We start from the raw sequence: 26,075 nt of genomic DNA, 5'->3' as shown, positions 1-26,075 counted from the left end.
CGAAAATACTGCTTTTCATCTTATTTGCATTCCAAATAATGAGTTTTCAGGAAGGCTTCCTTGACTTCCAGTCTCTCTTCTTCCTTTATTATCTATACTCAAGTATTTAACCAGAGAGTAGTTCATTTACTCGATCAATTACCATGCACATAGAGAGCACCTGCTAAGACAGGACCCTGGTCTGGGAGCTATTGGGAACACAAAGCTAAATAAGAGTTGGACTGCCCCTCTACAGTGTTTCTATCTAGTATGCACAAACCATCACATAACAAAAATACTGGAGCAAAGAGAAGCAGCCACAATGCTCTGGAAGGGGTGGACCATAAAACTCACCAAGACTCACTCACATCCCTGGACTTCTGAGAGTCAATTTACTCTGTCCTTCCTCTGCAACTAGATTTTTAGAAAATAATACACAATTTTATATTGGTCAGGTCACTGAATCATTAATCAAACCAACTTATATATCTCTGGGTCAAGAAATGGCTTGTTTCCAAAAGCAGTGTTGACAACTGTGAGGCTGTGAGTTAAGTCTCAGCTCCATAATTCAATTCCTGATTGAGTTACTTTATCAGTGAAAATGAGGCATGGAATAGGTACCAGTTTTCAGTTCAATGGTTGAAAATGTTGGAAAGAAAATGGCACGTTTATATTTCTGAAGTTGCCAAGGAATGAGTGTTACCCTCTGATGCCTCATGTAAGAAGAAAATATTCATTTATCTGTGAATACAAAAGGGTTAATATTTGAGGAAAAAGTGTCCTCTTACACATTATATGGACTTGATAAACACTGACAAAATGAAAATTTGAGTTGGATGCTTTAATGTCCATCAAAAATTAATTACCTGTCAAAAATACTCCTCCCTTCCCACTCCTATACACCCACTTCTGCCTCAATTTAGAAAATCAAATTGAATTTCATTCTGATCTAATAACAGATGGCTTTCACGTTAAGCAATTTGAATTATCAGACAGCAAACAGTAACCTACTCGAACATTTTTGTTATCTCCTATCAACTGCCAAACAAAGAAGACCAACACTCAAAGAAGGCAAAGGGAAAAACAAAAAGATGTGATTCTCTTAGGAAACAAATTCAACTACCAACATAAAAGCCGTAATTTCTTGGATACAGGACTTACCTCATATAGTCCGAAAGAAAGTACAGTCATCCGTCAATATCCATGAGGGATTAGTTCCAGGACCTCCCATGGATACAAAATCCATAGATGCTCAAGTCACTTAAATAAACTGGTGTAGTATTTGCATATGACCTACACATATCCTTTCATATGCTTTAAATCATCTCTAGATTACTTATAAGACCTAATATAATGTAAATTTTAAATATGTAAATAGCTATGTAAACAGTTGTTATACTATATTTTTAAATTTGTATTTTTTTATTGTTGCTTTTTTTTTAATATTTGAAAGCATATGAAAGGATATGTGTAGGTTATATGCAAATACTACACCAGTTTACTTAAGGGACTTGAGCATCTATGGACTTTTGTATCCATGGGAGGTCCTGGAACTAATCCCATATCGATATTGAGGGAGGACTGTACTTTCTAATTTTTTTGTTTTTTTTTTTTTGAGATGGAGTCTTGCTCTGTCGTGCAGACTGGAGTACAGTGGTATGATCTCGGCTCACTGCAAACTTCGCCTCCTAGGTTCAAGTGATTCTCCTACCTCAGCCTCCCTGAGTAGCTGGGATTATAGGTGTGTGCTACCATGCCCAGCTAATTTTTACATTTTTAGTAGAGATGGGGTTTCGCCCTGTTGGCCAGGCTGGTCTCGAACTCCTGACCTCAGGCGATTCACCCACCTTGGCTTCTCAAAGTGCTGGGATTATAGGTGTGAGCCACTGTGCCCAGCCTAATTGTTATTTTTATTTTTTCCTATTTTTGATTTTCAATTGGTTAAATCTTAGGATGAGAAACCGAGAGATGCGCAGTGTATTCTGTTGACTAAAATGGCTTTTATAGTTAAGCCCTAATATTTTATTTTTGAATTGAGTTTTATATACATTTATTATAGAAGCCTTCCCTCTCACTTGCCTATTCTCCTTTTTATCCATAGGGCCAATCCTGTTAATCTACGAAGGGGACTGATGAACCAAGATGGATAATCAAGAAATAAAATTTTACCTGAATGACAGACAAAGGAATTTTTTTTGGAGATAGGTAAGTACCCAGAAGGGTGGAGAACCTGTGTGGTAGCTCAAAGTCATCACAGCTGTGATGACCACACTCAACTGCACTATGTTGACTTCTTGAGCCAAGGCTCAAAAATCAGTAACTGCCAGTCACTGAACATAGGAGCACTCTGCTACAAGATACATTACGGGTTGGAAAAGCATGTATGTACTTCGGTTTCAAAAGCTGTTACTGAATATTCTGAACAATATGGCAACAAATGCAAAAACTGCATATTGTCAAAAATACCAGGCTTGAAACATCTAGATTTTTCCCTTTCAATTCCTGTGGTTATCCCTTCACAACTAAACTCCTGGAGTAGCCCTGTCCCAGACTTCTAACAGTCCTTTACTCTAGTTCATTCTGCCTTCCATCTTTAACCCACATATTCAGTCTGTCTCGTTTTGGCTCATAAACCTTCAACAGCTACTCAGTATACACAAGAAATGTTCGAATCCCTTTGGCTTAGCATTCAAGACCCTATAGAATTCAACCCCAGCCTACCTTTTGAATCATGTGTTTGTTTCCCTGCCAGGTGCAACAAGATATGAATCTCCTTGTTGCACCTGGCAGTCTAATAATGGTTCAGCAAAGCAGTCCTACAGTCTTCTTCCTTACTGTTCAGAAAAAACCCTTCTTCTCCTTTGCCACTCAACCCACACATAAAAATGTCTTCTCTTTTCCTCTCTGTTCATCCCATGTCCTCCTAAAATTCAAGGTCTAGCTCAAGATACACCACAATTTTCTTTCATTACCAATTTCTATAGCATTGACATAGGAACCATGATTTGCCACAAAAATCTGAAGAGAACTGAGATCATGTAGTCCAAATCCTTCACCTTCCACACAGATCATCTCTTTGCACTTTTACATGTTTTTTCATGTGCCCATTTCAACAAATATGTTATAAGCTCTTCATAAGTTGTAAGCTGAAGTTCCCACCTTATATTTTCTTATGTGTTATATAATAAAATAATCTCACTATTTTGCAAATTGGGTTAATTAGTAAATATATCTTCCTTAAATGTATTAAAAATCAGCATATAATGCCTTTCGTGGGAGGTGGTGAAAAAGAAGCAGGGAATTTTTGATAGGGCTCCATAGAAATATCAGCAGTGTAAGAATAGTCTTCTTAAACACCAGATAATGTTGGCAAACATCACTGATCCTCACCACATCAGAGAACTTCAGAGATGAGATTCTCAAATGAGGCAAACTCAGAAATGAGCTAAGACGTCTGTTTCTCACATTCCTGGGCATTGAAAAAAAAAATCTTAGAGCATGATGGCCAATTTGCTTGCATTAAAGATCATTCTGCTTTTGGCTGTATCAAAATGAGCCCCATCCAAAAAGAGCCATGCCACAATGCCATGCACTATACAGAAATAGGCCTGGTTGTATTCTTTTTTTTAATTTTTATTTCTGGAGTATCTGTCCAATTGGCACATATAACTCAGAGTGTTTCCGAGCTGCTTTTCACTCATGTGACATCACATATGATTATATTCTATATATCTTTTCTAGAATAACATCTGTAGATTACAAACAAAATAAAGACAATAATATTTAACACTGCTGAAACAACTGAAGACTTTATTGTATTTGAGAGCATATTGCTATGAAGCACTTAAATATATTTAAAATGTTGGCTTTCAAAAGTATTATGACTGTAAATCACTCTAAAGTGAGTTTAAGTGTCATCTTAATAAATGCCACAAAGCAAAAATCAATCTACCCTGAAACAAAAACTTGAGATGCAGAGTATTTACAACTGAACTATATTTAATTGAAGTCTTTGTATATACTACTATAAGTGTATCTGACAAATATCAGAAAAAAAAAACATGTAAAATTCTTACCTTGTGTTTGTTTCTTGTTCACTGCATTATCAGCTTTATGTCGTTTCTAAAGTTTAAAAGCAAAAAGAACAACTGTGAAAATGTGAATGAGATTAATAAAACAAGAGAGCACCCATACCAAAAAAGATGTAGCTTAAGTTTCTCATGGTTTTTATCCTTTCTCATTCATGTCAATGTTAAAGTATACATTGATGGGGGAGTGGTGATGGGAAGAATTAGAGCACACCTAGGAATTTTAAAATGGAAAGAACAATCCCCAGCATCTCCATAGAGTGCTCCTCTTCTGAGAGCACACATCTGTGGTCCTCACAAGGATCTTCTGTCAGCCACACAGGTAAGTTTAAAATTTTAATGTACTAGAAAAGTATGAACTGAAAGGATGATTTAGTATTTTGCTTTAATAACTCACTTTAAAAAGGAGATTTACTGAGAGAATGATGTATAATAACTATAATTTAATAACAGTATTGATATATTTTCAGCTTCTCATGAAATTCAATATATCATTAGGTTGATAATTTATAATTATCTATAATTTAATGATGTGCTGATGACTGTCAATGACTTGAACCAACGACATCTACCATTGGCATAGAGTCTCTCCTGCTCCCTGCTCCCCAGCACTCCCTCCTCCCACTACTTGCAACTGAAGGCCACTGAATTACATAATCTTATCATATTCTCCTTCCTCCCAAAAGCATCTACAAAATTAAACAATAAATAAGTGAGTTAGTCTAAGTCTAGATAAGTTTAAAGAGTTGCATAAGCCAAGGTTTTATAGCAGTGGGTAAAAAGAAGAAACAGAGGTCAGAGGAAAGGTGAGAATTTGAGTGGCTGTTGAAGCTATTTTCTCTCTGGTTCACTTAGAGGTTTTCCATGGCTTCGGTCTAAACTTACAGCATCAAGTATAACTCATCTGACTCTATTAACACTGCAGAAAAGTGTTGAGTGTATCTCACTGTTTGCTCAAAGATCCTATCATATAAAGCCCGAAGTCTAATTTAGCTGTGCGTACCTGACTATAACATGATTGGAACAAATGTAAAACAAATGAGTTCCTAAGTTTTCCATTTGAGAAAAAACATAGTTTTTAGAATCACAGTGCACATATGAAAACACTGCAAGAGAAAAATCTAGAGGTGTGCATTAGTACTCCTCCAGGATACAGCAACACCCAAGAGGAACAGATAAGAGCTGGCAGCGTACACTCAGTTCGTGGAAACAATCAGCTACTGAACTGCACAAAATGCAAACAGACCATTTAAAATGCCTCTGAGAAAGAATTGTTGAGAATGATTCATCCCACACTGACATGCAGGAACACACTAGCACTCCTTTTCGGTATAAAATAATCACTCATAAAAGTGTATTAATGTTGACTTTTAATAGGCATATTATTGCTTCCAAAAGCAAGCACGGTTTGCCAAAAAAGATTCTCAAATGTTTAAAGCTCTGTTAAATGTGTAGCATCAGTAGAGACTCTGTAGTTATAGAACTTTGAAAATATTAGTTTTGCTTATTAGATTATAAAAAAATTAGAAAGCGATCCAAAATAACAGTCCAAGGTAAATTTAGATATTCAAAGGAGGCACAGATATTTCTAAAATATAAGAGATAATGGTTAGATTTCCAACTAAAGGAGACAAATAAAAGCTAATTAATGAAACATTCCACTTCCAAGAGGAAATTTAATCTTAGTGAAACCCAAGGCAATCTTAAACATCGCTTTCCATCTACAGAGAATTCCTGCACAAGAGCATCTCTTTCCTTTATCTTCCCATCACAGAATAAATTAGGTTACTTGTCATGAAACAAGTGTGGTGACTATACTAAAGGTTTACTTTAACAGGCATAAAAGCATCTAACTTTTGTACCTTGATGAGATCATTTCTTCTAAAACCAATAGTTCAGAAAAAAATTAAGTTATTCTATGAGTTCAAATACCTCAACTGTGTCATAATCAGAATTCATTTACTGAGGGCTAATGAATTATTTAATATCATCAGTATTAGATCGACAGCACACCAATAAACTGTATTGTATAAACAGTGTTATGAACTTCAGGCTACACAGTGTGCAATGCTGACCACTCCCTCCTTCTGGAAACTCTTCCCTTCTTAGGTATTTATCACATCATTGCTGGTTTTCCATCTGCTTGTCTCCTCTGCCTACTTGCTATTCAGCGATGGTATTGCTCAAGGCTTACTCCCTGGCCCTCCTCACTTCTCACTCCACAATCTCTTCTTCCAACTCTTTCATATCTGCAGTTTCAATTATAACCAGTACATAAGTATACACCAGCCAAAATTCTCACCTCAGCTCAACAGTTATATCTGGTTGCCTCTTTGACATCTCTCTGGCAATCTCACTGTCCACTAGGCAACCGGTGACCTTAATCCCCAAGACCTGGTCCTTGTCTCAGACATGGAAACACATGCCACTCATTTACGCAAACCAGGAACTTCAGAGTCATTCTTATACCTTTGTCTACCTTTCATTCCTATCCAAGCCATTCCTTCACTCAATAAATATTACTAAACACTGACTATGTGCTAGGCCCTGTTACTGCTGCTGAGACTACAGCAACAAACAAGAGACAAAACCCCTTGCTTACATGGAGCTTACATTCCAGTGGTTGTGGATAGAATAGGGTATGTAGCATGTTAGATAGTGATGTCTTGTCAGTTTGACTCTTAAAAATGTAGTAAATTCATTTTCCTACTTTTTACCATCTCTACCATACCTACTTAGTCTAATATAGCTTCATTTTTTTATACTAACAACTAGAATATTCTTCTAACTAGTCTGCACAAATGCTCTGTTTTCCTTGCAATCAATTTTCCACTGCTTAGCCAAAAGGATCTCTAGATGATAATACAGTTAACATTTATTCATCACTTACTATATACTAGGCATTATTCTAATGACTTCATGTACATCATTTAATTCTCATTAATAGCCTAATGTGAAAATAAATTTTTTTGAGACAGAGTCTCGCTCTGTTGCCCAGGCTGGAGGGCAGTGGCATGATCTCAGCTCACTGCAACCTCCATCTCCAGGGTTCAAGAAATTCTTGCCAGTGTAATTACTTGATTAATGTTGATCTCCCCTACTGCATATAAACTCTATCATGGCTACTTTTACTCCCTAACATAGTCTCAGTATTTGGTACCTACACGTTGTAGACTTTGAATAACTGTTTTATAATGAATAAAGTCTACTAGTATTTAAATTAACAAGTTTATAGCAAAGAGGAAACATGTTTTGTGGTAAATATTTATCAGTTTAACAAATTTGATCTTTATCATAAGCACTAGGATTTAGCCTATACAGCTTTTTAGAAAAGAGTTCTCCATCAATTTTAGAGTATTTTCAAGGATGTGTGTTATCTGTTATTAACAAATAAAAATAGAAAATCATGTTAAGTTGTCTAAAGCATCACAATAGAATACACTGGAGTGGGTAAGTCTTCAGTATCTTACCTGCAGCAATTCTTATTGTATTTTAATCTATACATATGTATATATTTAAAAACATTAATAGAATATAGAAAAGTTTACTAGATTGTAATCTCTGCTTCGTTCACTGATGTATTAGTGGCAGCCATGAGCAGTCTTCACCAATATCCAGCTCCTCACTTCCATGGACCTTGAGATAACACCTTCTCTTTGCCATGTCACTAGTTCTAAAACTGAGCTATAAACAGATGTGTGTACTACTTCTGGGCCAACACATAGAAGAAGTGAGATTCATCCCCTGTTCCCACCCTTGCTACAGTAATCACCAATACTCCCCAAAGCAGAACCTTGATTCGGGCTGAATCTCTGATATCCTCCATCATGTGTCTTTGAGTAAGTGAAAAACAAACTTACTTGTTAAGCCGCTGACATACGAGACATGATTACCACCAAAGCAAAAGTTTCACACATCCTCATACATATCTAATGAATGTCTGGCACCTCAAGCGTACTTCAGATGTTCTTGCTGAATGGATGAATGAACAGATGTATTCCTTATTCTCACTGATAAAGATAGCTCTTTGTCCAACTGTCTAAATTGTTATACGATATTTCCCTTATTTTAGGGAGTATTCTTTCAAACTTTCTATCACGTTACAGTTTGACATAAACTTCTTGTTAAACTACCCTTACAATTTCTAGTCAATTTCTTAACAGTGATTTCACTGGAAAACTACTTCATATGATACTATTATCTCACAATACTATTATCACATTATTTAGGACTGCATGATTAGTGGCATTCTAATAGCATTCAATTATTATATTATAACAAAACAGTTCTGCTAAAAAAAAAAAAAAAACTTCTTGGATACAATTTGATTTCAAAGATGGAGTACTAGAAACCATAGCCACAGTGATTATAGCTTTGCTTTGTTAGGGAACAAAACAAAACAGACAGGAAAGGCAGTTTTGAGTAGTGATATAAAGCAGGAATCTGGAGCCAAAACGCCTTGTTTGAATTCTGACAGCCTCAGCTGTGACCCTGGACAAGTTACCGTACCCCACCCGCCTCCTATCTGTAAAACAGGGATAAGATCAATACACTTTAAAGGGTTGTTATAAGATTTAGTAAATGTAAAGGACATAGAGTAAGTACAACATAGAAGCACAATAAATGTTAATATTATTATTGGTGACTCTTCACAATCATACAGAGCCAACAGCACTGGACAGGACAAAATTCTATCACTTCATTGGACAAGTTACATAACTCCTTACTTTTAAAATTGGGTTAACATCCAAATTTCAAAGTTATTGACAAAATTAAATGAGAAAAATATTTGCAAAAAACACTAGCACAATGCCTAGTAAATTAAAGGTGCTGAATGAAAATTAGGTTAAACAAGAAAAGGGAAGTCCATAAGGCAAAGAAAGTGACAAAAGTGTAGTAAAGACCAATCCCTGAGGACTGCCAAGTCCTACCACGATATAAAATTTGGCAAGTCTGTGTGGAGCAATACAGGTGGGAATGTCTTAAACTTCTAAGCTAGGGATCCCCAACAAGTATGTCATTTCCAGTCAAGAGGACTATGCTGTTTTACACACATGCATACACATGTACAATATCTGTTTCTACTCTTACTTGGAAAAAACTGATGATCTAAATGTTCAATTAATCAATTTCTAATATGGCACATGCCATCTTAATAAGATCCCAATTCAATGCTCTGTAGAAAAAATGTTAATGTTTGTGTAAATTTAAATTGGAGCATTCTAAACAATTTTTCAGCGATTCCTTGCCTTACCATCTTACTTTCCTATGGCTTAACAGACTGTCATCTCAGACTGGCAAATAATTATTTTAGAATAAAATACCTAGGAATACAGCTAACTAGGGAGGTAAAAGATCTCTACAAGGAAAACTACAAACCACTACTCAATGAAATCAGAGACGACAAAACAAAAGCAAAACATTCTATGGTCCGAATAGAAGAATCAATATAATAAAAATAGCCATACAGCTCAAAGCAATTTATAGATTCAGTGCTATTCCCATTAAACTACCATTGACATTCTTCACAGAAAGTCAATGAATTCTTCACAGAATTTCAATGAATAGTTTAAAATTTAATTATTTTAAAATTCATATGGAACCAAAAAGAGAGCCCAAACAGCCAAGGCAATCCTAAGCAAAAAGAACAAAGCTGGAGGTATCAATCATGCTACCCAACTTCAAACTATAGTACAGGGCTATAGTAACCAAAACAGCATGGTTCTAGTACAAGAACACACATGGACCGATGAAACAGTATAGAGAACCCAGAAATAAGACTGCACACCTACAACAATCTGATCTTTAACAAAGCTGACAAAAACAAGCAATGGGGAAAGGAGTCCCTATTCAATAAGTGATGCTGGGATAACTGGTTATCCAAGTGTACAAGACTGAAACTAGACCCTTTCCTTATACCATATACAAAACTAATCTCTAGATGAATTAAAGACTTAAATGAAGGCCAGGTACAGTGGCTCACGTCTGTAATCCCAGTACTTTGGGAGGCCAGTGTAGGTGGATCACCTAAGGTCAGAAGTTCAAGACCAGCCTGGCCAACATGGGTAAATCCTGTCTCTACTAAAAATGCAAAATAAACTAGGCATGGTGGTGCATGCCTATAGTCCCAGCTACTTGGGAGGCTGAGGTAGGAAAATCACTTGAACCCGGGAGGCAGAGGCTGCAGTAAGCTGAGGTTGCATCACTGCACTCCAGCCTGGGAAACAGAGCGAGACTCCATCTCAAACAAAACAAAACAAAACAAAACAAAACAAAACAAAACAAAAGACTTAAATATAAAACCCCAAACTATGAAAACCCTAGAAGAAAACCTAGCCACCATCATTCAGGACATAGGCATGGGCAAAGATTTCATGACAAAGATGCCAGAAGCAATTCCAACAAAAGGAAAATTGACAAATTAGATCTAATTAAACTAATGAGTTTCTGCATAGCAAAAAAGAAAAAAAAAAACTAACAGAGTAAACACACAACTTACAGCAGACAACTTACAGAATGGGACAAAACACTTGCAAACTATGCATCTGACAAAGGTCTAATATCTGGCATCTATAAGGAACTTAAATTTACAAGAAAAAAACAAACAACCCCATTAAAAAGTGGGCAAAGGACATGAACAGATACTTCTCAAAAGAAGACATACATGCAGTAGAGAAACATATGGAAAAAAAAAGCTCAACATCACTGATTAGAGGAATGCAAATCAAATCCACAGAGATGCCATCTTATGCCAGTCAGAATTGCCATTATTAAAAAGTCAAAAAATAACAGATACTGTTGAGGTAGTGGAGAAAAAGGAACGCTTATACGTTGTTGGTGGGAGTGTAAATTAGTTTTGATAATTGTGGAAGACAGTGTGGTGATTCCTCAAAGACCTAAAGACAGAACTACCATTTGACTCAGCTATCCCATTACTGGGTATATACCCAAAGGAATATAAATTATTCTATTATAAAGATACATGCATGTGTATGTTCATTTCAGCACTATTCACGATAGCGAAGACATGAAATCAACCTAAACCTCCAACAATGATAGACTGAATAAAGAAAATGTGGTACATATACACCATGGAACACTATGCAGCCATAAAAAAGAACGAGATCATGTCCTTTGCAGGGACATGAATGGAGATGGAGGCCATTATTCTTAGAAAACTAACAGAGGAACAGAAAACCAAATACCATGTGTCATCACTTGTAAGTGGGAGCTAAATGATGAGAACACAGGGACACAGAGGGAAACAACATACACTGGGATCCATTGGAGATTGGAGGGTGGGAAGGGGGAGAGGATCAGTAAAAATAACTAAAAGTTACTAATGGATACTCAGCTTAATACCTGGGTGATAAAACAATCTGTACAACAAAACCCTATGACACATGTTTACCTATGTAACAAACCTGCACATATACCCCTGAACTTAAAAGTGTGTGTGTGTGTGTGTGTGTGTGTGTGTGTGTGTGTGTNTATATGTATGTATGAGATATATATATATATATATATATATATATATATATATTTTAAAGAATAGGAAAAAACCAAACCAAAACAAAACATTGGTTTCCTCAAGAAAGACAGTTAAAATAGAAAAAAGGCCTGAATTTATTTGGCAGAATTAGCTTTATAAAGGAGAAAGTGACTTCCCCTTTCTCTCATTACTATGGAATAATAAAAATAGCAAATTTGGTTACTGTTACTTTCTTTTACTAAAATGAGGAAAAGGGAAAAGAAACTTAGGGAAAAGAAACTAAAAGGAAAAAGAAACTTAGAACTACTAAATAAGGTGAGAAGGAATCAAAGGCATTTAATTAATAAAGTGAAAATTATTAAAATTATTTAAATTAAAAAATAGAAAATAGTAAAAAATATCATTTATCTAATTTGGAGGTTTTTTCATTTAATTTGATTGAAAATAATGTTCAAATGTACTTTTCTCCTCAAGCCAATTATTACAGTAAATTAATTTCTTTTATTTGCTAAACTATACATGCAATAGAACACTGAACCAACATTAAGCAATATTACAGAAAACAAAAAATAACTTCAGGGGTAAAAACATATTCTATACATTTTGAAGTTAAATGATATTGTAAACAGTCCATGCCAATAATAATTTAAGAAAAAACTAATATTTAAAAACATCTATAAATTAAAAGTTGCATATATATGAAAAAAATAGAATACTTACAATATCTTCTATTATCTCTTTGATAGCTGCCACAGCTAAAATAAATAAGAGAGGAACCAGTGTTGTGTAACGACCTGTTGGTGATACATCAGGTATTTGCTATTTGGGGAAAAAAACAGGCAAGAGAGAAATCAATGAGAACTAGAAAATGTAAAATACATTCAAGAAAACAGTCTTAGTGCCTTCTTAAAATATGCCTCACTGGTTTTACTATCTTGGCTGACTTATGCTGGGTGAGGTAATTTGTTCGTATCTAGTAAGTACTGGAAAAGCATGTTATTTTCATGGTAAGCAGTTGTGTATAGGACTATAGCCTCCACTGAAGATTGGTTACGTAAGTTACAGTATATCTATTCACTAAAATATAACTATTAAAATGATATTTTAGAAACACAATGATAAATATGTGTGGAAAATATCCACACGTTATATAAATACAGCAGGTTACAAAAAAATAGGAATTCTATGATCCCCTTTTTGTAAACTAAATTAATAAACAATGCTTAGGAGGGTAAACTAAATCAATAAACAATGCTTGGGAGAAGAAAAAAAGACCAGAAGGATATATACCCACCATTTAAGAGTAGTTATAAGAGTTTTGTTGTGTTTTTAAATTTTTTTATTTTCAAGTTCAATGAAAAAATTTTTTCAAATTCAAGCCTATGTTCAATATGCTACTTTTTAATAAAATAAAACTTTTTCTGAATACAACTAATTTAAATACAAAGAGAAGCACAAGATTTAAATTCATGCATTCTAGGGTTCAGAGTTGATACTTTTACTATGACAATTAACATTTTAAGAAAGTGTCCTATCCCCTTTACCACCCAAAATGAATAGTCCTTCCCACATCAAATTTATAGAACATCCAAAATAAGCTGATAAAAATGATCAAAGGGCTTGAAAAAGTAGTGGATTCCAACACTGCTTGCAGCAGCAGCCAGAAATATGCCCATCAAAACCAGTTTATCTCTCAGCATTTAGATAAACCTCAGGGGATTAGTCCTGGACATAACATTTATTAGTACCTGAATATTTGACAAGGTTTTATGATATGACTTTACCTGAAGCAGTGCAATAAAGAGAAAAAATGAATTAGCAGCTCTTCTGAACTGAGAGTAGAGAAATCTTGGAAGGAATGTGATTATGTTGTATTTTGCAGTGCTAGAAAACAAAAATGAAAAGTAGCATAAAACTTCTCCATGATTAGCATCCATACTTACAAAGTTCTGTTACTACCATATAAAAAAATTAGGTAAGAAACATTTACTGCCTGTTTCAAATTAGGAAAATATTGTAAAGGGTCATTAACTTAAACGAAAAATCGTGAAAATGTTAAATGAATAATAAACAGTGAATACCACAGGTTCTATTTTTTGCATAATCTTTTGTCCTTTTTGGCTGAAAGATTTTTAATTATCCTGCTTAACATTACTAGAAGTAGCTTACAAAGAAGAGCAACTTTGGAGCTAAAGGGCTCCAGCCCTCCATAAGATAGAGTACAACATGGGACTAGAAAATATAATCTTGCAAAAAAAACCCCCCAAATCAGCAATTTGATCAGACACTTGTAAACAGAGATGGCTTTCCTGGATAAATTCAGGGAGATTTCCGGGGTTCTGCTTGAATTTTCTTTACTGCCACTTCAGGAACTTGGCTAGAAATCCACACTAAACACACCAGATATGCCCACATCAGTAAGATATAACCACTTAGGTCTTAGAAACATCCAGATCTTCCTCATGTTTATCAAACAGAAAGGAGAATAAAGAGACACATGTCACACTACCCACGCTGAGAAACTTTACTCTAGAATTTGAAGTTGTACATATTAATTTTAAGTGGGCACTTCTTAAATCTAGTAACTCTGCCACTGGAAAAACACTTTACTAGCACTGGAGGTGTTTATGTGTTCCTAGAAGCTGCCTAAGTGGCCAGTGCTTATGCAGATACTTTTCACATTATTGTTGGAACTAAAACACAATTGTGCAGTGAAGTAATTCACGCAGCCCTCCATCCCTCCACACCATACTAAATTTCACAACTATCAAAAAACAATATTTAAAGACTTACATAATCAAAAGGAATTCTCAGAGCAGAATTGCAAAGACCTCTTCTAAAATGTTAAAATTTGTTAACCAAAACCAGTAATTCATCTCTGTATTAACAGGTTTAGGACAGAGGCATTTACACATAAGCAGATTCCATTATTCAGATCATGAAGAATTGGCAGTGAATGGGTGCTTATTCTTTCTGCTCCTTGCTATTTCCAGATTCTTATTAATATTTCTCTATGGCATAGAAGATGGAAAAACAGACTATTCACACTGCCACAACGGAGCTCTCAAATATTAACTGAATGTCCAGAAAGCTCTTTGCAAGCATTTTCATTTTGACCTAACCAGCTCTGCTCAGTTGGCTGGTCTCATGGCATTCTTTGGTAGTTCTTACCTGACATGGTTATTACAGAATTTTGTCAGCTGGGGCTGGTTGATGAAAATAGTCCTCACTTCCTCCTGGTCAGCCAGTGAGGTCTTCTCTGAAACATCATCTGTCTTCTCATAACCTTAAAAAGAGTTCATCTTCTTATTGGACAGGAAATGTGTTACGGTCCAATCCACATTTCCTAACTAGTCTAGAATATGAAATCTGTTAAAAGCTACTTGCTTCCCCTTACTGTTGTTTCTAATAAAAAGTAACATCCCCATATTTAACAGTTCTACTAGATTTAAAGGGTAGCATTTAATAGTCAGGTAAAACCTGAGCCATGTCAAAAACAAGACATAACATAAGCTTTAAATTTCCCCCGTAAGTATTCAACTTATTTCCTTCCATTACATAAAAAGATGTCCAGAAGTAAAAATTAATTTTTAACTGGTTTAAATTACAGTTTTAAGTAAAACTAACAAGATAAAGGTAATTTAAAATATAGTCAAAAATTTAAGCATATGCATTTAATGCTTTTCTGTTTTTTTTCCCCAGATGAAGACAGAAGAAAAGATAAACAGTAAGGTTTAAATAGGAAACCATAACAAAGAGCCAACTCACTATCATCACCTATTTTTTTCTCTAGCTAGAATTCACGTTCACAAATGAATTTTAAAATTCTCAAGAGCACTTCAAGTCATCTCATAATCACTGAAACAATGCAATAGATTCAACCAGGTACTTTGTTACAATGTTGACAAACACTTTCAAAAATACATACAATTTATAATACAGAATATGAACAGATAGTATTTTAAATGGCTTTTTGTACCTTCTAGTGGAAATCAAAGGGGTGACAATAGTACTGTATTACCAAAACCCATTTTTTTTCTCTTTTCTGCCTAGCCAGTGCCAACTTTTCCCATAAGGCCTGCTGACATGTGGTTTCTTCTGAAGTGTTCTATGATATTAAAGTTAGGGAAACTTCTCTGCGTTTCCACAGCCCTCTGAACCTCCCCACTCTTCAGCAAAACACTAACCAGGTTTTGTTGCTGCCTGAGTCAAGTTCCCCCTACCAGAATGGGAACTCCTTAGGGCCATAGATGGTGTGCTACTCATCTTCTTAACACTAGCGCCAACAAACAGCAGGTACCCAATGTTTGCCGAATACATACACCCAATGACAAAGGAGTGGTTATTTTACTGTTTTTTGAGGTCAAGAAAAGCTGCTCCACCCAATGATAAAAAAACAACTGACGGCCAAGTGCAGTTAACAAAGTACATAAAAAGCTGATCTGTGGGATTTGTTACAGTATGAAACCAGAGGTGAGAAGCATAGCACAGGGGACTAGGGTGTGAGAAACAGTGTCATGTGTGCAGGGGAGAGCAAACAGGGCAGTGCTGCTGGAGCACAGACAGAAGGCAAGGTAGAGACGGATGAGAAATCATGCTGAGGAAACACACAGGCCAGGTCCCAGAGGACCCTGCGCTCTGCTTGGCAGCCAGCCACTGAAAGCTTTCCAAGTAGGAGGGGCATGGGGGAGAGGCACATTGTATCCTTATCACCCTGGAGTTCACATGGCTATTAGGTACTGTTACACCCATTTTATGGTTTCAGACTCAATCAGCAGCTTTGCTCACGGTCAGTCTTTCACAGGTTTTTTACATCATGTTCTAAACACATTAGTTCTCTCTCTAGTTTCATATAATAGAAATTTCACACATGGATTATCAATAAAGGGAGATCAACCTTTAAGAAAATTAAGAGTCCTTTATTAGCTCTTCCTTCATGGTAGCACAAAGACCAGAATGTGCTGTTCCTAGCCTCGCTGGTATTAGAGAGAGAGCCTTGAAAAAACCAACTCTCCACTCCACTCTGAGCTGGTGTTCTCAGGTTGTGTTGTATTTACTTTACATAATGGACTTTTGAGTCTTGTATTTATGTAATGGAACTTTTGAAGGCATGGCCCTGGGATGTCCTTAGCTGAGAAGCTGGGTGTTACTCCCTCCAGACACACCTACTTACACGGGGGTCTCAAATGCTGCTAGGAGAGCACTAGATACTGCTATCCACTGGAAGCAGTTGGATACTGCATCTCCCCCTCAGATATTAATTTGTATTCATGAATTTCTGTGGGGCAAAGGATTTTCCTTGAACTAAAGGGATTGGAATCAATCCCATCCCTTATGTGGAAATCAGAGTAATTAAAAGAATCCTAGGGGCCCAACCTAGGTCAGAAAGTAAGGGATCTTTAAAGAGAAAACTCGCCAAAATGGGGAAAAGTCTAAATTGTAACCTGTTGCCAGGGGTGGGACCACTGAAGGGACTGGATGGCTCTGAGCACAGGATATCACAGGGTTTCTTTACCCAGGTACTACAGAAAAGCTTTGGCAAGATGTTGTACACGAAGCTGAATGTATACAGAAAGCCTGGGGAAGGAGATCTCCACCGAAAGCAGGGAGCGAGGCTCTCCGCCAGTGAGCTGGCAGGCACCTCTCCTTTGTCTCCTCAGCAGTGACATGGAGAGCCAACAGGCACCTGAAACCCACTCCCAGAATGTCTAAAGGCCAGAGGTTGTAGGTGCAGTTATTTCCTTGTGTTATGCATCCGTTTTATCTGTTGACTCCTAGCAGGTGACAGCCAGCTAGCAGTAAACAGGCATAGCAACCTTGGAGGTTCTCAGAAATATCCTAGTGAACATACTTGACCTCAGAGATCCTCAGCAATATTCTGATGAAGGTACTTGGGAAAAAGACTAGTATTCTTGCTAATTTTGAAGTGAGAGTTTGTAATCATTATAATTAGACTTTTCAATGAAATCATCTTACATTGCAGAAATGGGCAGGTTAGGTCTAGACTTAATGTTAGTAAACTATCAATCAAGACTCTCTCAGTGTAGAGAGAAACAGGCTCTTCTATTTGATTAATGAACCAACACTTGGAGGAAAGTATGTAGCAATTTTTATCTCACAGTTCTGGGTTAGAGGCAAAAACACATTTGCTACGTTCAAAATCGACAGCTATTCAATATGTACCAGATAATTCTATTTTATGATTTCATTTTTAAAATTTCCTTTGCGTATCACCATCTTCATCAGCTATAATAAGCACATAAAGAGCTACCTGTGCACACCTGGGCAATGCCTAGCTGAGCTGTTGGAGTAGAGTGGTAACAAAAGCAATCAAAATAGGAGAATCCCTTACCACCCTGCCACAAAGAGGGCCAAACTAAGATGGCGTTCCTTCCTATACATGGTTTTATTCTTCCTTTTAAGGAGGGAAACCATATCCCTTACTATTTGTTTAATAATTTAGAGAGTTCGTTCACATAAGTCATTAAAATTTACTCATAGTTTTTAATTCACCTGTCTTAACTCCTAAGGACTACTGAAAACTGTGATGCTTTATGTCATCCCCTCACAGAAAGCAGAGGAAGGGGAGTGTAGTTCTGATCTAGCAACAGTTCTTGCTGAGTCTTCCCAGTAGGTCAGGCCTTCAGAAGCCTTCTTTGTCCATAAGTCATGCTAAAGGTGAAATTTACTGACAGAAAGAAACACTTCTTAATCATGCGCTCTGGTATCTCTCTCAGCTTTTCCTAGCACAATCTTGCACAAAGAGGGCACACAATACTTGCACATTTAATGGAAATGGACTGCAAGGCATTCGACTGACTGCTTTCGAGATCCACTCAGTGACCCATTCGTCTTCTCTGGGTTCAGACTGAACTCTGAAGCCCACCATGCAATAGTTTCAAACCCCCACATTAAGTATAGTCGAATGAACAGTATTTGGCAAATGGCAAAGCCAAGAATAAAACATGACCTTAGGCAGTTATTTACTTTCACTAGGCTTCAATTTCCTAATCTATCACAGAGAAATATTATGTGTTCATCTCCTGGAATAGTTGGAAGTAAATGAAGGAATATGTATGTAATGTACTTAAATACCTAATATTGTAATAGATTGAATAAATGTAATCTATATTATAAATGTCTATTATACTTAATGAGTTAACAGGGTAGATAATTATATAGTCATAGGCTGAGCCTTTCATAAAAATTAGAGGTGTCTTCTGGGTTAGAGGTTGAAGAATGTTTTGGGGTGGTAATTCTTTACCTTGTGGTGTAATTGACAGTTCACCTGCTTCCCTTGCTACATGGTAAGTTACGTATTATACCTCTGGTTCATAGTAAGCCCTCAAAGTCTAATGAATTAACAAGCGAGCAAAACCAGATTAGTAATATACAAGAAACAGATTTTTCTCTTTCAAGTAGACATACGTTGTCCAAGCCTGTAGGTTTGATGTATGAATCCAAACAACAATCAGTAAATTTATGATGAGCAATAACAGCCATAGAAACTAGACTAACTGAAGTTCCAGAATCAATTCAACTCTCCCAGATTGGCCTATGTAGAAAGTTAAATGATCAAAGTAACCCACCCACCAGTGGTTAGATGAAATAAGACTCTCATAGCATTGGGGAAGCACAGCCTGATGCAACCAATCCTGCTAAAGGGGTAGATGCATCTGTAGGACAAACCTCTTAAACGTTTGTTGTAATATCTTGGCAATGGAGCCACGATACTTCAAGTCTGTTGGCTAATGCTTCTTTTCCCTTCCGCAGTGCTGAGAAGACTGAGGATAATGTTTAACCCAATGATTTACTCCTTCCCTGACCGTCTCCATCCTCATTTTCATCTTCAAATACAAATTGATATTTAATCTTCCAGTGGGATTACCAAACCCTGCAGGCCTAGGAACCAATCTGGCCCCCTTGCAGGTGACTTTGCTCCTAAATATGTTGATCTTACAAAGAAATGAGAAGGCATACTCATTTCCCAAATTTCTAAGTTGTTGGAGGCATCTCAACATGGCCCACAAGCACAGACACACAAAGCAAATAATGATAGTAACACCAGATACATGCTCCTTCCTCACATTTTGGATTCTCCAGGAGACTGACTCAGGCATTCACCCCAATGTCCTTGGTGCTCAGTCAGATATTTGACATCCACTAATAGCACTATTAGTCTTCTTAAATTAAGTTTCATAGAGCAAATTGGCAGGCAAATTCATACACCTATCACTTTGAAGAATGGAACTAAGCTAGGATCATTTTCTGTGTATGAAAGCATATTTGTATAATGGCTTCAGGGAAATCTTAGCTTCTTTCAACATTGTGTTCTCCAAGGTAACTTCTTAAAAACAGTCAGAATCAAACAAGTCTCCCAGAATAAATGATTCTGGTCTAGGTTTTATTGAAATGAGCAAGGAGAAGACTTTTCCTTATTTATGCCAAATGCAGATTATCATTCAGTAATTCAGAATCCCAGCTATATTGAAAATTCCATATATAGTGTTTGCAATATTCTGCTTGATTCCTATTTCCCCCGCCAGCAGAAAAGCAATTTTGTTTTCTGAACTGTGGTTTATCTCAAGCAATAATAAAATTATCCAGTATTTGCTATGCATATTTTATGCATATTCTAAACATTAAGAGGCCAAATTTTATATTCTTCATTATAAAATGGCCAAATGCTATTTCTAAACTTCTGAAGGACCAAGAATTTCAGTATAGGGAATAGTCACATATAACTTTTAACTACTGAATGTGCTAATAAGAAAATATTACTTTGTATTACCAAATAAATATATATAAGCAGCATCCTCCTGGTGACCATTTCAGCTTCCAGCAATAATTTGATTTGTCAAGAAAACAAGGGATGCTGGTGGGTCAGTATCCTAATTATGACTCTGAAGTGAGCAGGTATCCATCTTCCCAGAACAGTGTTTCATCACTTAACCCATTTAGGGGTTGTGAGGTGAGCTCACGTTTTTCTACCAATTACCCACGTGACCCTGCAGAAATCACTCCATCCCTAGGGGTTATTCTCTTCCTCTGTAAAATGGGAAGCCAGGCTAGGCTAATAATCTGACATTCACTCTCAGCTCTAAAATCCTGTGAAATTAATACCTGCTGGGCAGCAGGCATTAAAACGATCAATAGTTTTGTTCAGAAGAGCAGGGAAATTTTAAAAAACAAAGTAAAAAAATTTCCCTCCTCGAGTCTTTACGAGATGTTTCACAGCAACAGTTGCCTGCCTTAATCTGTAGCCAAAACTCGTCATGAAGTGAAATGGTGGTTTGTTACGGTGACTCGATTTCCATATTTGAAAAGCTAAGTGACTATAATCAGCTGCCAACAACTACCTGGTACTTACTGATCAGTGACTACTGGGTTGCTGAGTATGATCACACAGAGTCTTCCTTTCTTCGTCTGCCCAGATTCATCATTACATGCTTATATGCACACCGTAAATGGAACAGAAGAAAATGCTCAATAGTATGAGTGAAAGGCTTCTGCTCTGCTCATAGGATGACAGAAGTATCATCTCTGAAATATTCCATTTTTCATCCCAAATACCATGATCCAATAAGACCTGTTATTCATTCATTCATTCAACATACTTAAGAATCTAGTATGTGCCATGCATTTTTAAAATGCTATGGAAACAGCAGAAAATAAGATAAGGTCCTCTCTCAGGGACTTATTTTCTAGGGAAGAGTAACATAATACAGATCATGTTAAGAGTGAGGAAGAAAATAAACAAGTGATTGATAGAACAATTGACAGAATTATCTGTGCTTAAGTTTCATTATGTATATAATAGAAAAAATAACGGCACCTTGCCTCAAAGGGTGGTTGTAAGGACCTAGTGCATAAATATAGAGAACAATACCTGGCACTAGTAAGAGTTCAGTAAGGAATGTGAGCTATTTTCATTGTTGTTGTTATCAGGGCTAGTGATGCTACTATAGCTGCTGCTATTTTACACTTAGTTGTCAGAGAAGATGTCTCAAAGAGATGCTGAATTGAGAACTTGATGATATATAAAGGTAGATAAGGGGCAGTGTCAACCCAAAAAGGGGAGTAGCAGGAAAAGCCCTGGAGGAGAGAATGAGCCTGGCATTTCTGGGAACATGAGGGCCACTAATAGTAAACAGAGCATAAAACAAAAAGAAGCTGGGCCAGATTGCGAGAAACAGTAACAGCTTGAATTTATATTCTTTATGCAGTAGGAATTCACTGACAGATTTAAGTAGAAAAACCATTCTGAGGATACTGTGATAATCCAGGTAAAAGATGATGAGTCCTGGGTTAGACTGTGATGACAGAGAAGAAAGGAAGTGGATGCACACATTATATGCCTCTGGAGGCAGAGTTGGCATGAGCCATATAACCTCTTCACAATTGTATGATGCCCCACAGTACCACCACCTGACGCTACACCAAGCAAAAGCCCAAGACATGAAAGAAATGTAAGACTTTTAAAAATCTCACCCACAATGTTTTATTTTGATCATGTGCTAAATTTATAATATTTTGGATGTGTTGGGTTAAATATATTGTTCAAATTAATTTTGCCCATTATTTTAGGATTGTAAATACAACAATTAACCACTTAATGAATAGAATTCTCTTTACAGCCAAACAACCTTAATCCTTAGATATCATGCATCATTTTTCTCATTATTACATGGTAACCAATAATGTTTAAAATACAGAATATAATCAAGGAGGGCATTAAAGAATCATGCTTAAGAAGAGAGAAAATGTTTAGGTCTACTAGTTATGAGCTCTGGTTACTTTAGACAAGATAATTAACCTTTAGCTGGCTACCCTCTTACGTGCGTTTGTGGAGATTACATGAGATAATGTATGTGTAAAGTGCCTGGCTCCTCATGCATATGTAAATAATCTAGCTAAAATTTTTTTTTATGAAACCAGAAAGGCAGGTGTGGGAGGAAATAAATAGACTATGTAGTCATACATATGTTCAAATTCAGATTATAACACTTCTACATGGGCAAATTATTTAATCATCTGAGTCTCAGCTTCCTCACCCATAAAATATGGTTAATGTGAGGATGACATTATGTCAGCATTGTAGCACAATACTTGTCATTCAAAGAGTTCCTGTCACATTCTCCTCCTCAGAGATTTATCTCCCCTTCAAAATACTTGATATGGAGCCAGGCACAGTGGCTCACACCTGTAATCCCAGGACTTTGGGAGGTAGAGGCGGGCAGATAAACCTTAGGTCAGTAGTTCGATACCAGCCTGACCAACATGCAGAAACCCTGTCTCTACTAAAAATACAAAAATTAGCCAGGCATGGTGACGCCTGCCTGTAATCCCAGCTACTCAGGAGACTGAGGCAGGAGAATCGCTTGAACCCAGGAAGTGCAGGTTGCAGTGAGCCAAGATCGCACCATTGCACTCCAGCCTGGCCAACAAGAGTGAAACTCTGTCTCAAAAACAAAACAACAACAACAACAACAAATACTTGATAAGGGAAAAGGAAAAGGCTTAAAGACTCTAATGTAGGTATTAATATTTACTTATTTTGGATAACATTTATAGTTGTGACCAGTGTAAATCAATGTAGACAGCAAAATAATAAATTTTGCCATGAAATTTGGTAAATTAATATTAAATAAGTAATTTTTTTTGTTACAAAATTGTCATCTGTATAGGGGTTATGCAGCAGAAATGCAGGGGTGGTAGGTAGGAGGGAGACAAGAACAAGATACAAAATCATTCTGCTGCCTGGTAATATGGTTATAGAACCATTAAGTTTTTTTGCAGACTCAACTTTATTACAATTATAAGTAAGGCTGTAATTGGAATCAGAATATCTATTATATTATTTCCTAAACATATTCAGGAGAGTCCAATTATATAACCTTTTACTCAATGGTTTCCAATGGTTGGCATTAAAGAGACCATATTAATTGCTCACGTTTCTTGCCTTAGATTGAGGTCATTAAACAAGCAGTCATGCTTGCAACAGTCAAAAAATCTATTAAGAATACATTAACAGGGAAACTAGACAGACTTTAAGGCACAACTGCAGAACTTAGGTGTGATTAAAGTTAGGTGCTACTAAGATGGAATTATAAGCAATTAACCACTATCCTTTTCAAAGGCTTAATAATTTAAAGTCCTGAATATATATATACACACACATATATATATTTGTATATATTGTTTTGATACAGATGCTTAAGAATACACACACACAGGCTATTAGTCATATACGTGTGTGTGTATGTGTCTGTGTGTGTGTGTGTGTGTTTAAGCTTCTTAAGCGGTTGGAATAGCTCCTGGAAGCATATGAAAAGCTTACAAAAAGGCTGAGGAAGATCTAAGGCAGCTTGACTAATGGACAATCAGTTCACCCAGATTCAGTCCTGTCTGTGTTCCACCTTTTCATCTCTCCAGATGGCAAATTGGCTGTGATTGGCTTAGCATGGGCCATGTGCTGACTTTTAAGTCAAAGAGAAGCATAGTAACTTACGGAGCAGTCCCCTAAAACTATGGGGGAAGGGAAAATTCGCCAAAGGAAAGCAATGGGCTTAAGGACACACACACACACACACACACACACACACACACACACACACACACGCACACACACACACACGCTTCTTAAGCTGGATCAAAACAATCATGGGCTGACCAATTTAGATGTTTGTACTTATTTTGTTTTTAGTGGTATCTTAGTACAGATAGTTGATTTAATAATAAATGCAGAAGCAATTACTGCAGTGACAAAGGAGGTTTGAAATCCCATGTTCTGCATTGTTGGAGCAGAACAGTCACTTCAAATGTTAGATTGTGACAGCTGTTCAGAGACAGGGAGAGAGAGACAGCTCACGAAAAGAAGGAACCACCACTCTGGAAACAATAAACTGGATGCTTTAAAGCTTAAGACTTACACACTACATTTTCAAATATGGCACTGAAGAAATCAAACACCCTTAAAAGCATGGAAATTAAAGTGGAACCTATTTAGCAATACCTCTCAGATTTCTAAACCATGACCACAGTAGCCAAAGGAAAAATGAAATTTTCAGTTGCATTAATACACCATCCCTGTACCAAGTGTTAATGCAGGCTCGGTGCAGTGGACAATCTGCTCTTTCCAGCTTGGCATCTGCTTCTCCTGGAAGCAGTCCATTGCTTACCAACTTCCCCTCCCCCCATAGTCTTAGGGGACTGCTCCATCAAGGCTCCATGCCCTGCATTGACTTAAAAGTCAGCACGTGACCCAGGCTAAGCCAATCACAGTCAATTTGCCATCTGGACAGATGAAAAGGCTTAGCACAGAGGAATGAATCTCTGGTATTAGTCAAGCTGCCTTAGATCCTCCTCTACCTTTCTCTAAGTTTTTCATGTGATTCCAGGAGCTACTCCACCTGCTTAAAGGATATGCTCAGCCTCTATACTACGGAATCTTAGCAGAATCATTTCAGTCCTCTGCTGGAAGCCAAGTCCTGTTCCAACACCCATCTAATGTAGGTGGGCACTGATGCCCTACCCAGAACAGCTAGCCTTCTTCAAGAAGCTAAACCCTGTTCCCTTTACACCTCAACCACCAGCTGGCTTTTCTGATCTGCATGGAATGATGACCTGGAACCACAGTGCAATTTCCCTGCTTAAGAATAAGCAGGCTATGTGGAACCTTCCCCAACAGGCCCTACTTGCTGGCTCAGATCTCTTCGATGTTAACAGCTGCCCTAATCAAGCTTTGAGTCTAGCATGTTCTGGGACAACAGTGGCTTGCAACCCTAAGGAACTTGCACAACAGCCAAAAAGTTTTCCACATCCCTACCTTCCTTTCCATTACCCTCTTGTTCATGTGTTGTAACAAAATGTTATATACCCCTGATCATGTAAAATATGGTTATCTCCTTCAACAATTGATAGTTTTTCATCATACAAAAGGGTTCACTTTTCAAAAGAACTATAAAAATGATGAAGATTAAGAAACCTCACTTGTCATGTGGAGACTTGCTCAAGGTCAGAGAACCAGTGAGCACCAAAGCCAAGACAACATTTGGAAATTGATAAAGTTCAACCCATCTCTAAAGCTCTGACACTGATAGACACATTTATGCATTCATTCAACAACTAAATTTGACCTCACCTCTCCCTTTATTTATCCTTTGCTGGTCTATAACACCTCAACAATATTTCCAGTCAAGACCCTCTGCTACCCCTTCAGCCTTGCTGGATGCTACTTAAGTGTCAAAATACTCTCCTTGGCTGTTCTTCTTTGAAGTGATGCCTACAGAAGTTTTGAATATATTCGCCATGTAAAAGATCATTATATGTCTGATACTAATCTTTTGAGCTATATGCTTAGCTCAATAATAATAGATGCACCATAGATGGTTAGGTACAGAGGCTGGGACATGCGCAAGGGCATGCGTAAGTATCTATTAGGTATGCTACTCTGATATGAGGACGTAACATGAATGACACAAAAAGGGAAGTCCCTTTTGTGCACTAAATGTTTA

General features: G+C 36.9%; 1 protein-coding gene across 7 annotated transcripts in view; it reads right to left on the bottom strand.

The window, feature by feature from the left end:
• ATP8A1 (ATPase phospholipid transporting 8A1) overlaps positions 1-26,075 on the bottom strand; it is a 248,531-nt gene that overhangs the window by 201,590 nt on the left and 20,866 nt on the right. For 3 of the 7 annotated variants that reach the window (XM_017544899.2, XM_017544901.2, XM_017544897.2), the window contains exons 1-5: positions 15,747-15,894; positions 14,731-14,845; positions 13,344-13,443; positions 12,280-12,378; positions 4,056-4,101 (exon numbers count right to left, since the gene is read on the bottom strand). In XM_017544899.2, the coding sequence (XP_017400388.1) occupies positions 4,056-4,101; positions 12,280-12,378; positions 13,344-13,443; positions 14,731-14,845; positions 15,747-15,879 (493 nt within the window). In that variant the 5' untranslated portion in view covers positions 15,880-15,894. Of the gene's footprint in view, positions 1-4,055; positions 4,102-12,279; positions 12,379-13,343; positions 13,444-14,730; positions 14,849-15,746; positions 15,895-26,075 lie in introns of those variants that run through there. The other 4 variants (XM_017544905.2, XM_017544903.2, XM_017544902.2 and 1 more) reach the window with 2 other exon arrangements.

Source organism: Cebus imitator, unplaced genomic scaffold, assembly GCF_001604975.1.
Source record: "Cebus imitator isolate Cc_AM_T3 unplaced genomic scaffold, Cebus_imitator-1.0 Scaffold173, whole genome shotgun sequence".
In the NCBI taxonomy this organism is placed as follows: domain Eukaryota; kingdom Metazoa; phylum Chordata; class Mammalia; order Primates; family Cebidae; genus Cebus; species Cebus imitator.
Note: the sequence above shows the minus strand (reverse complement) of the source record. Positions and strands in the feature narration are given on the sequence as shown.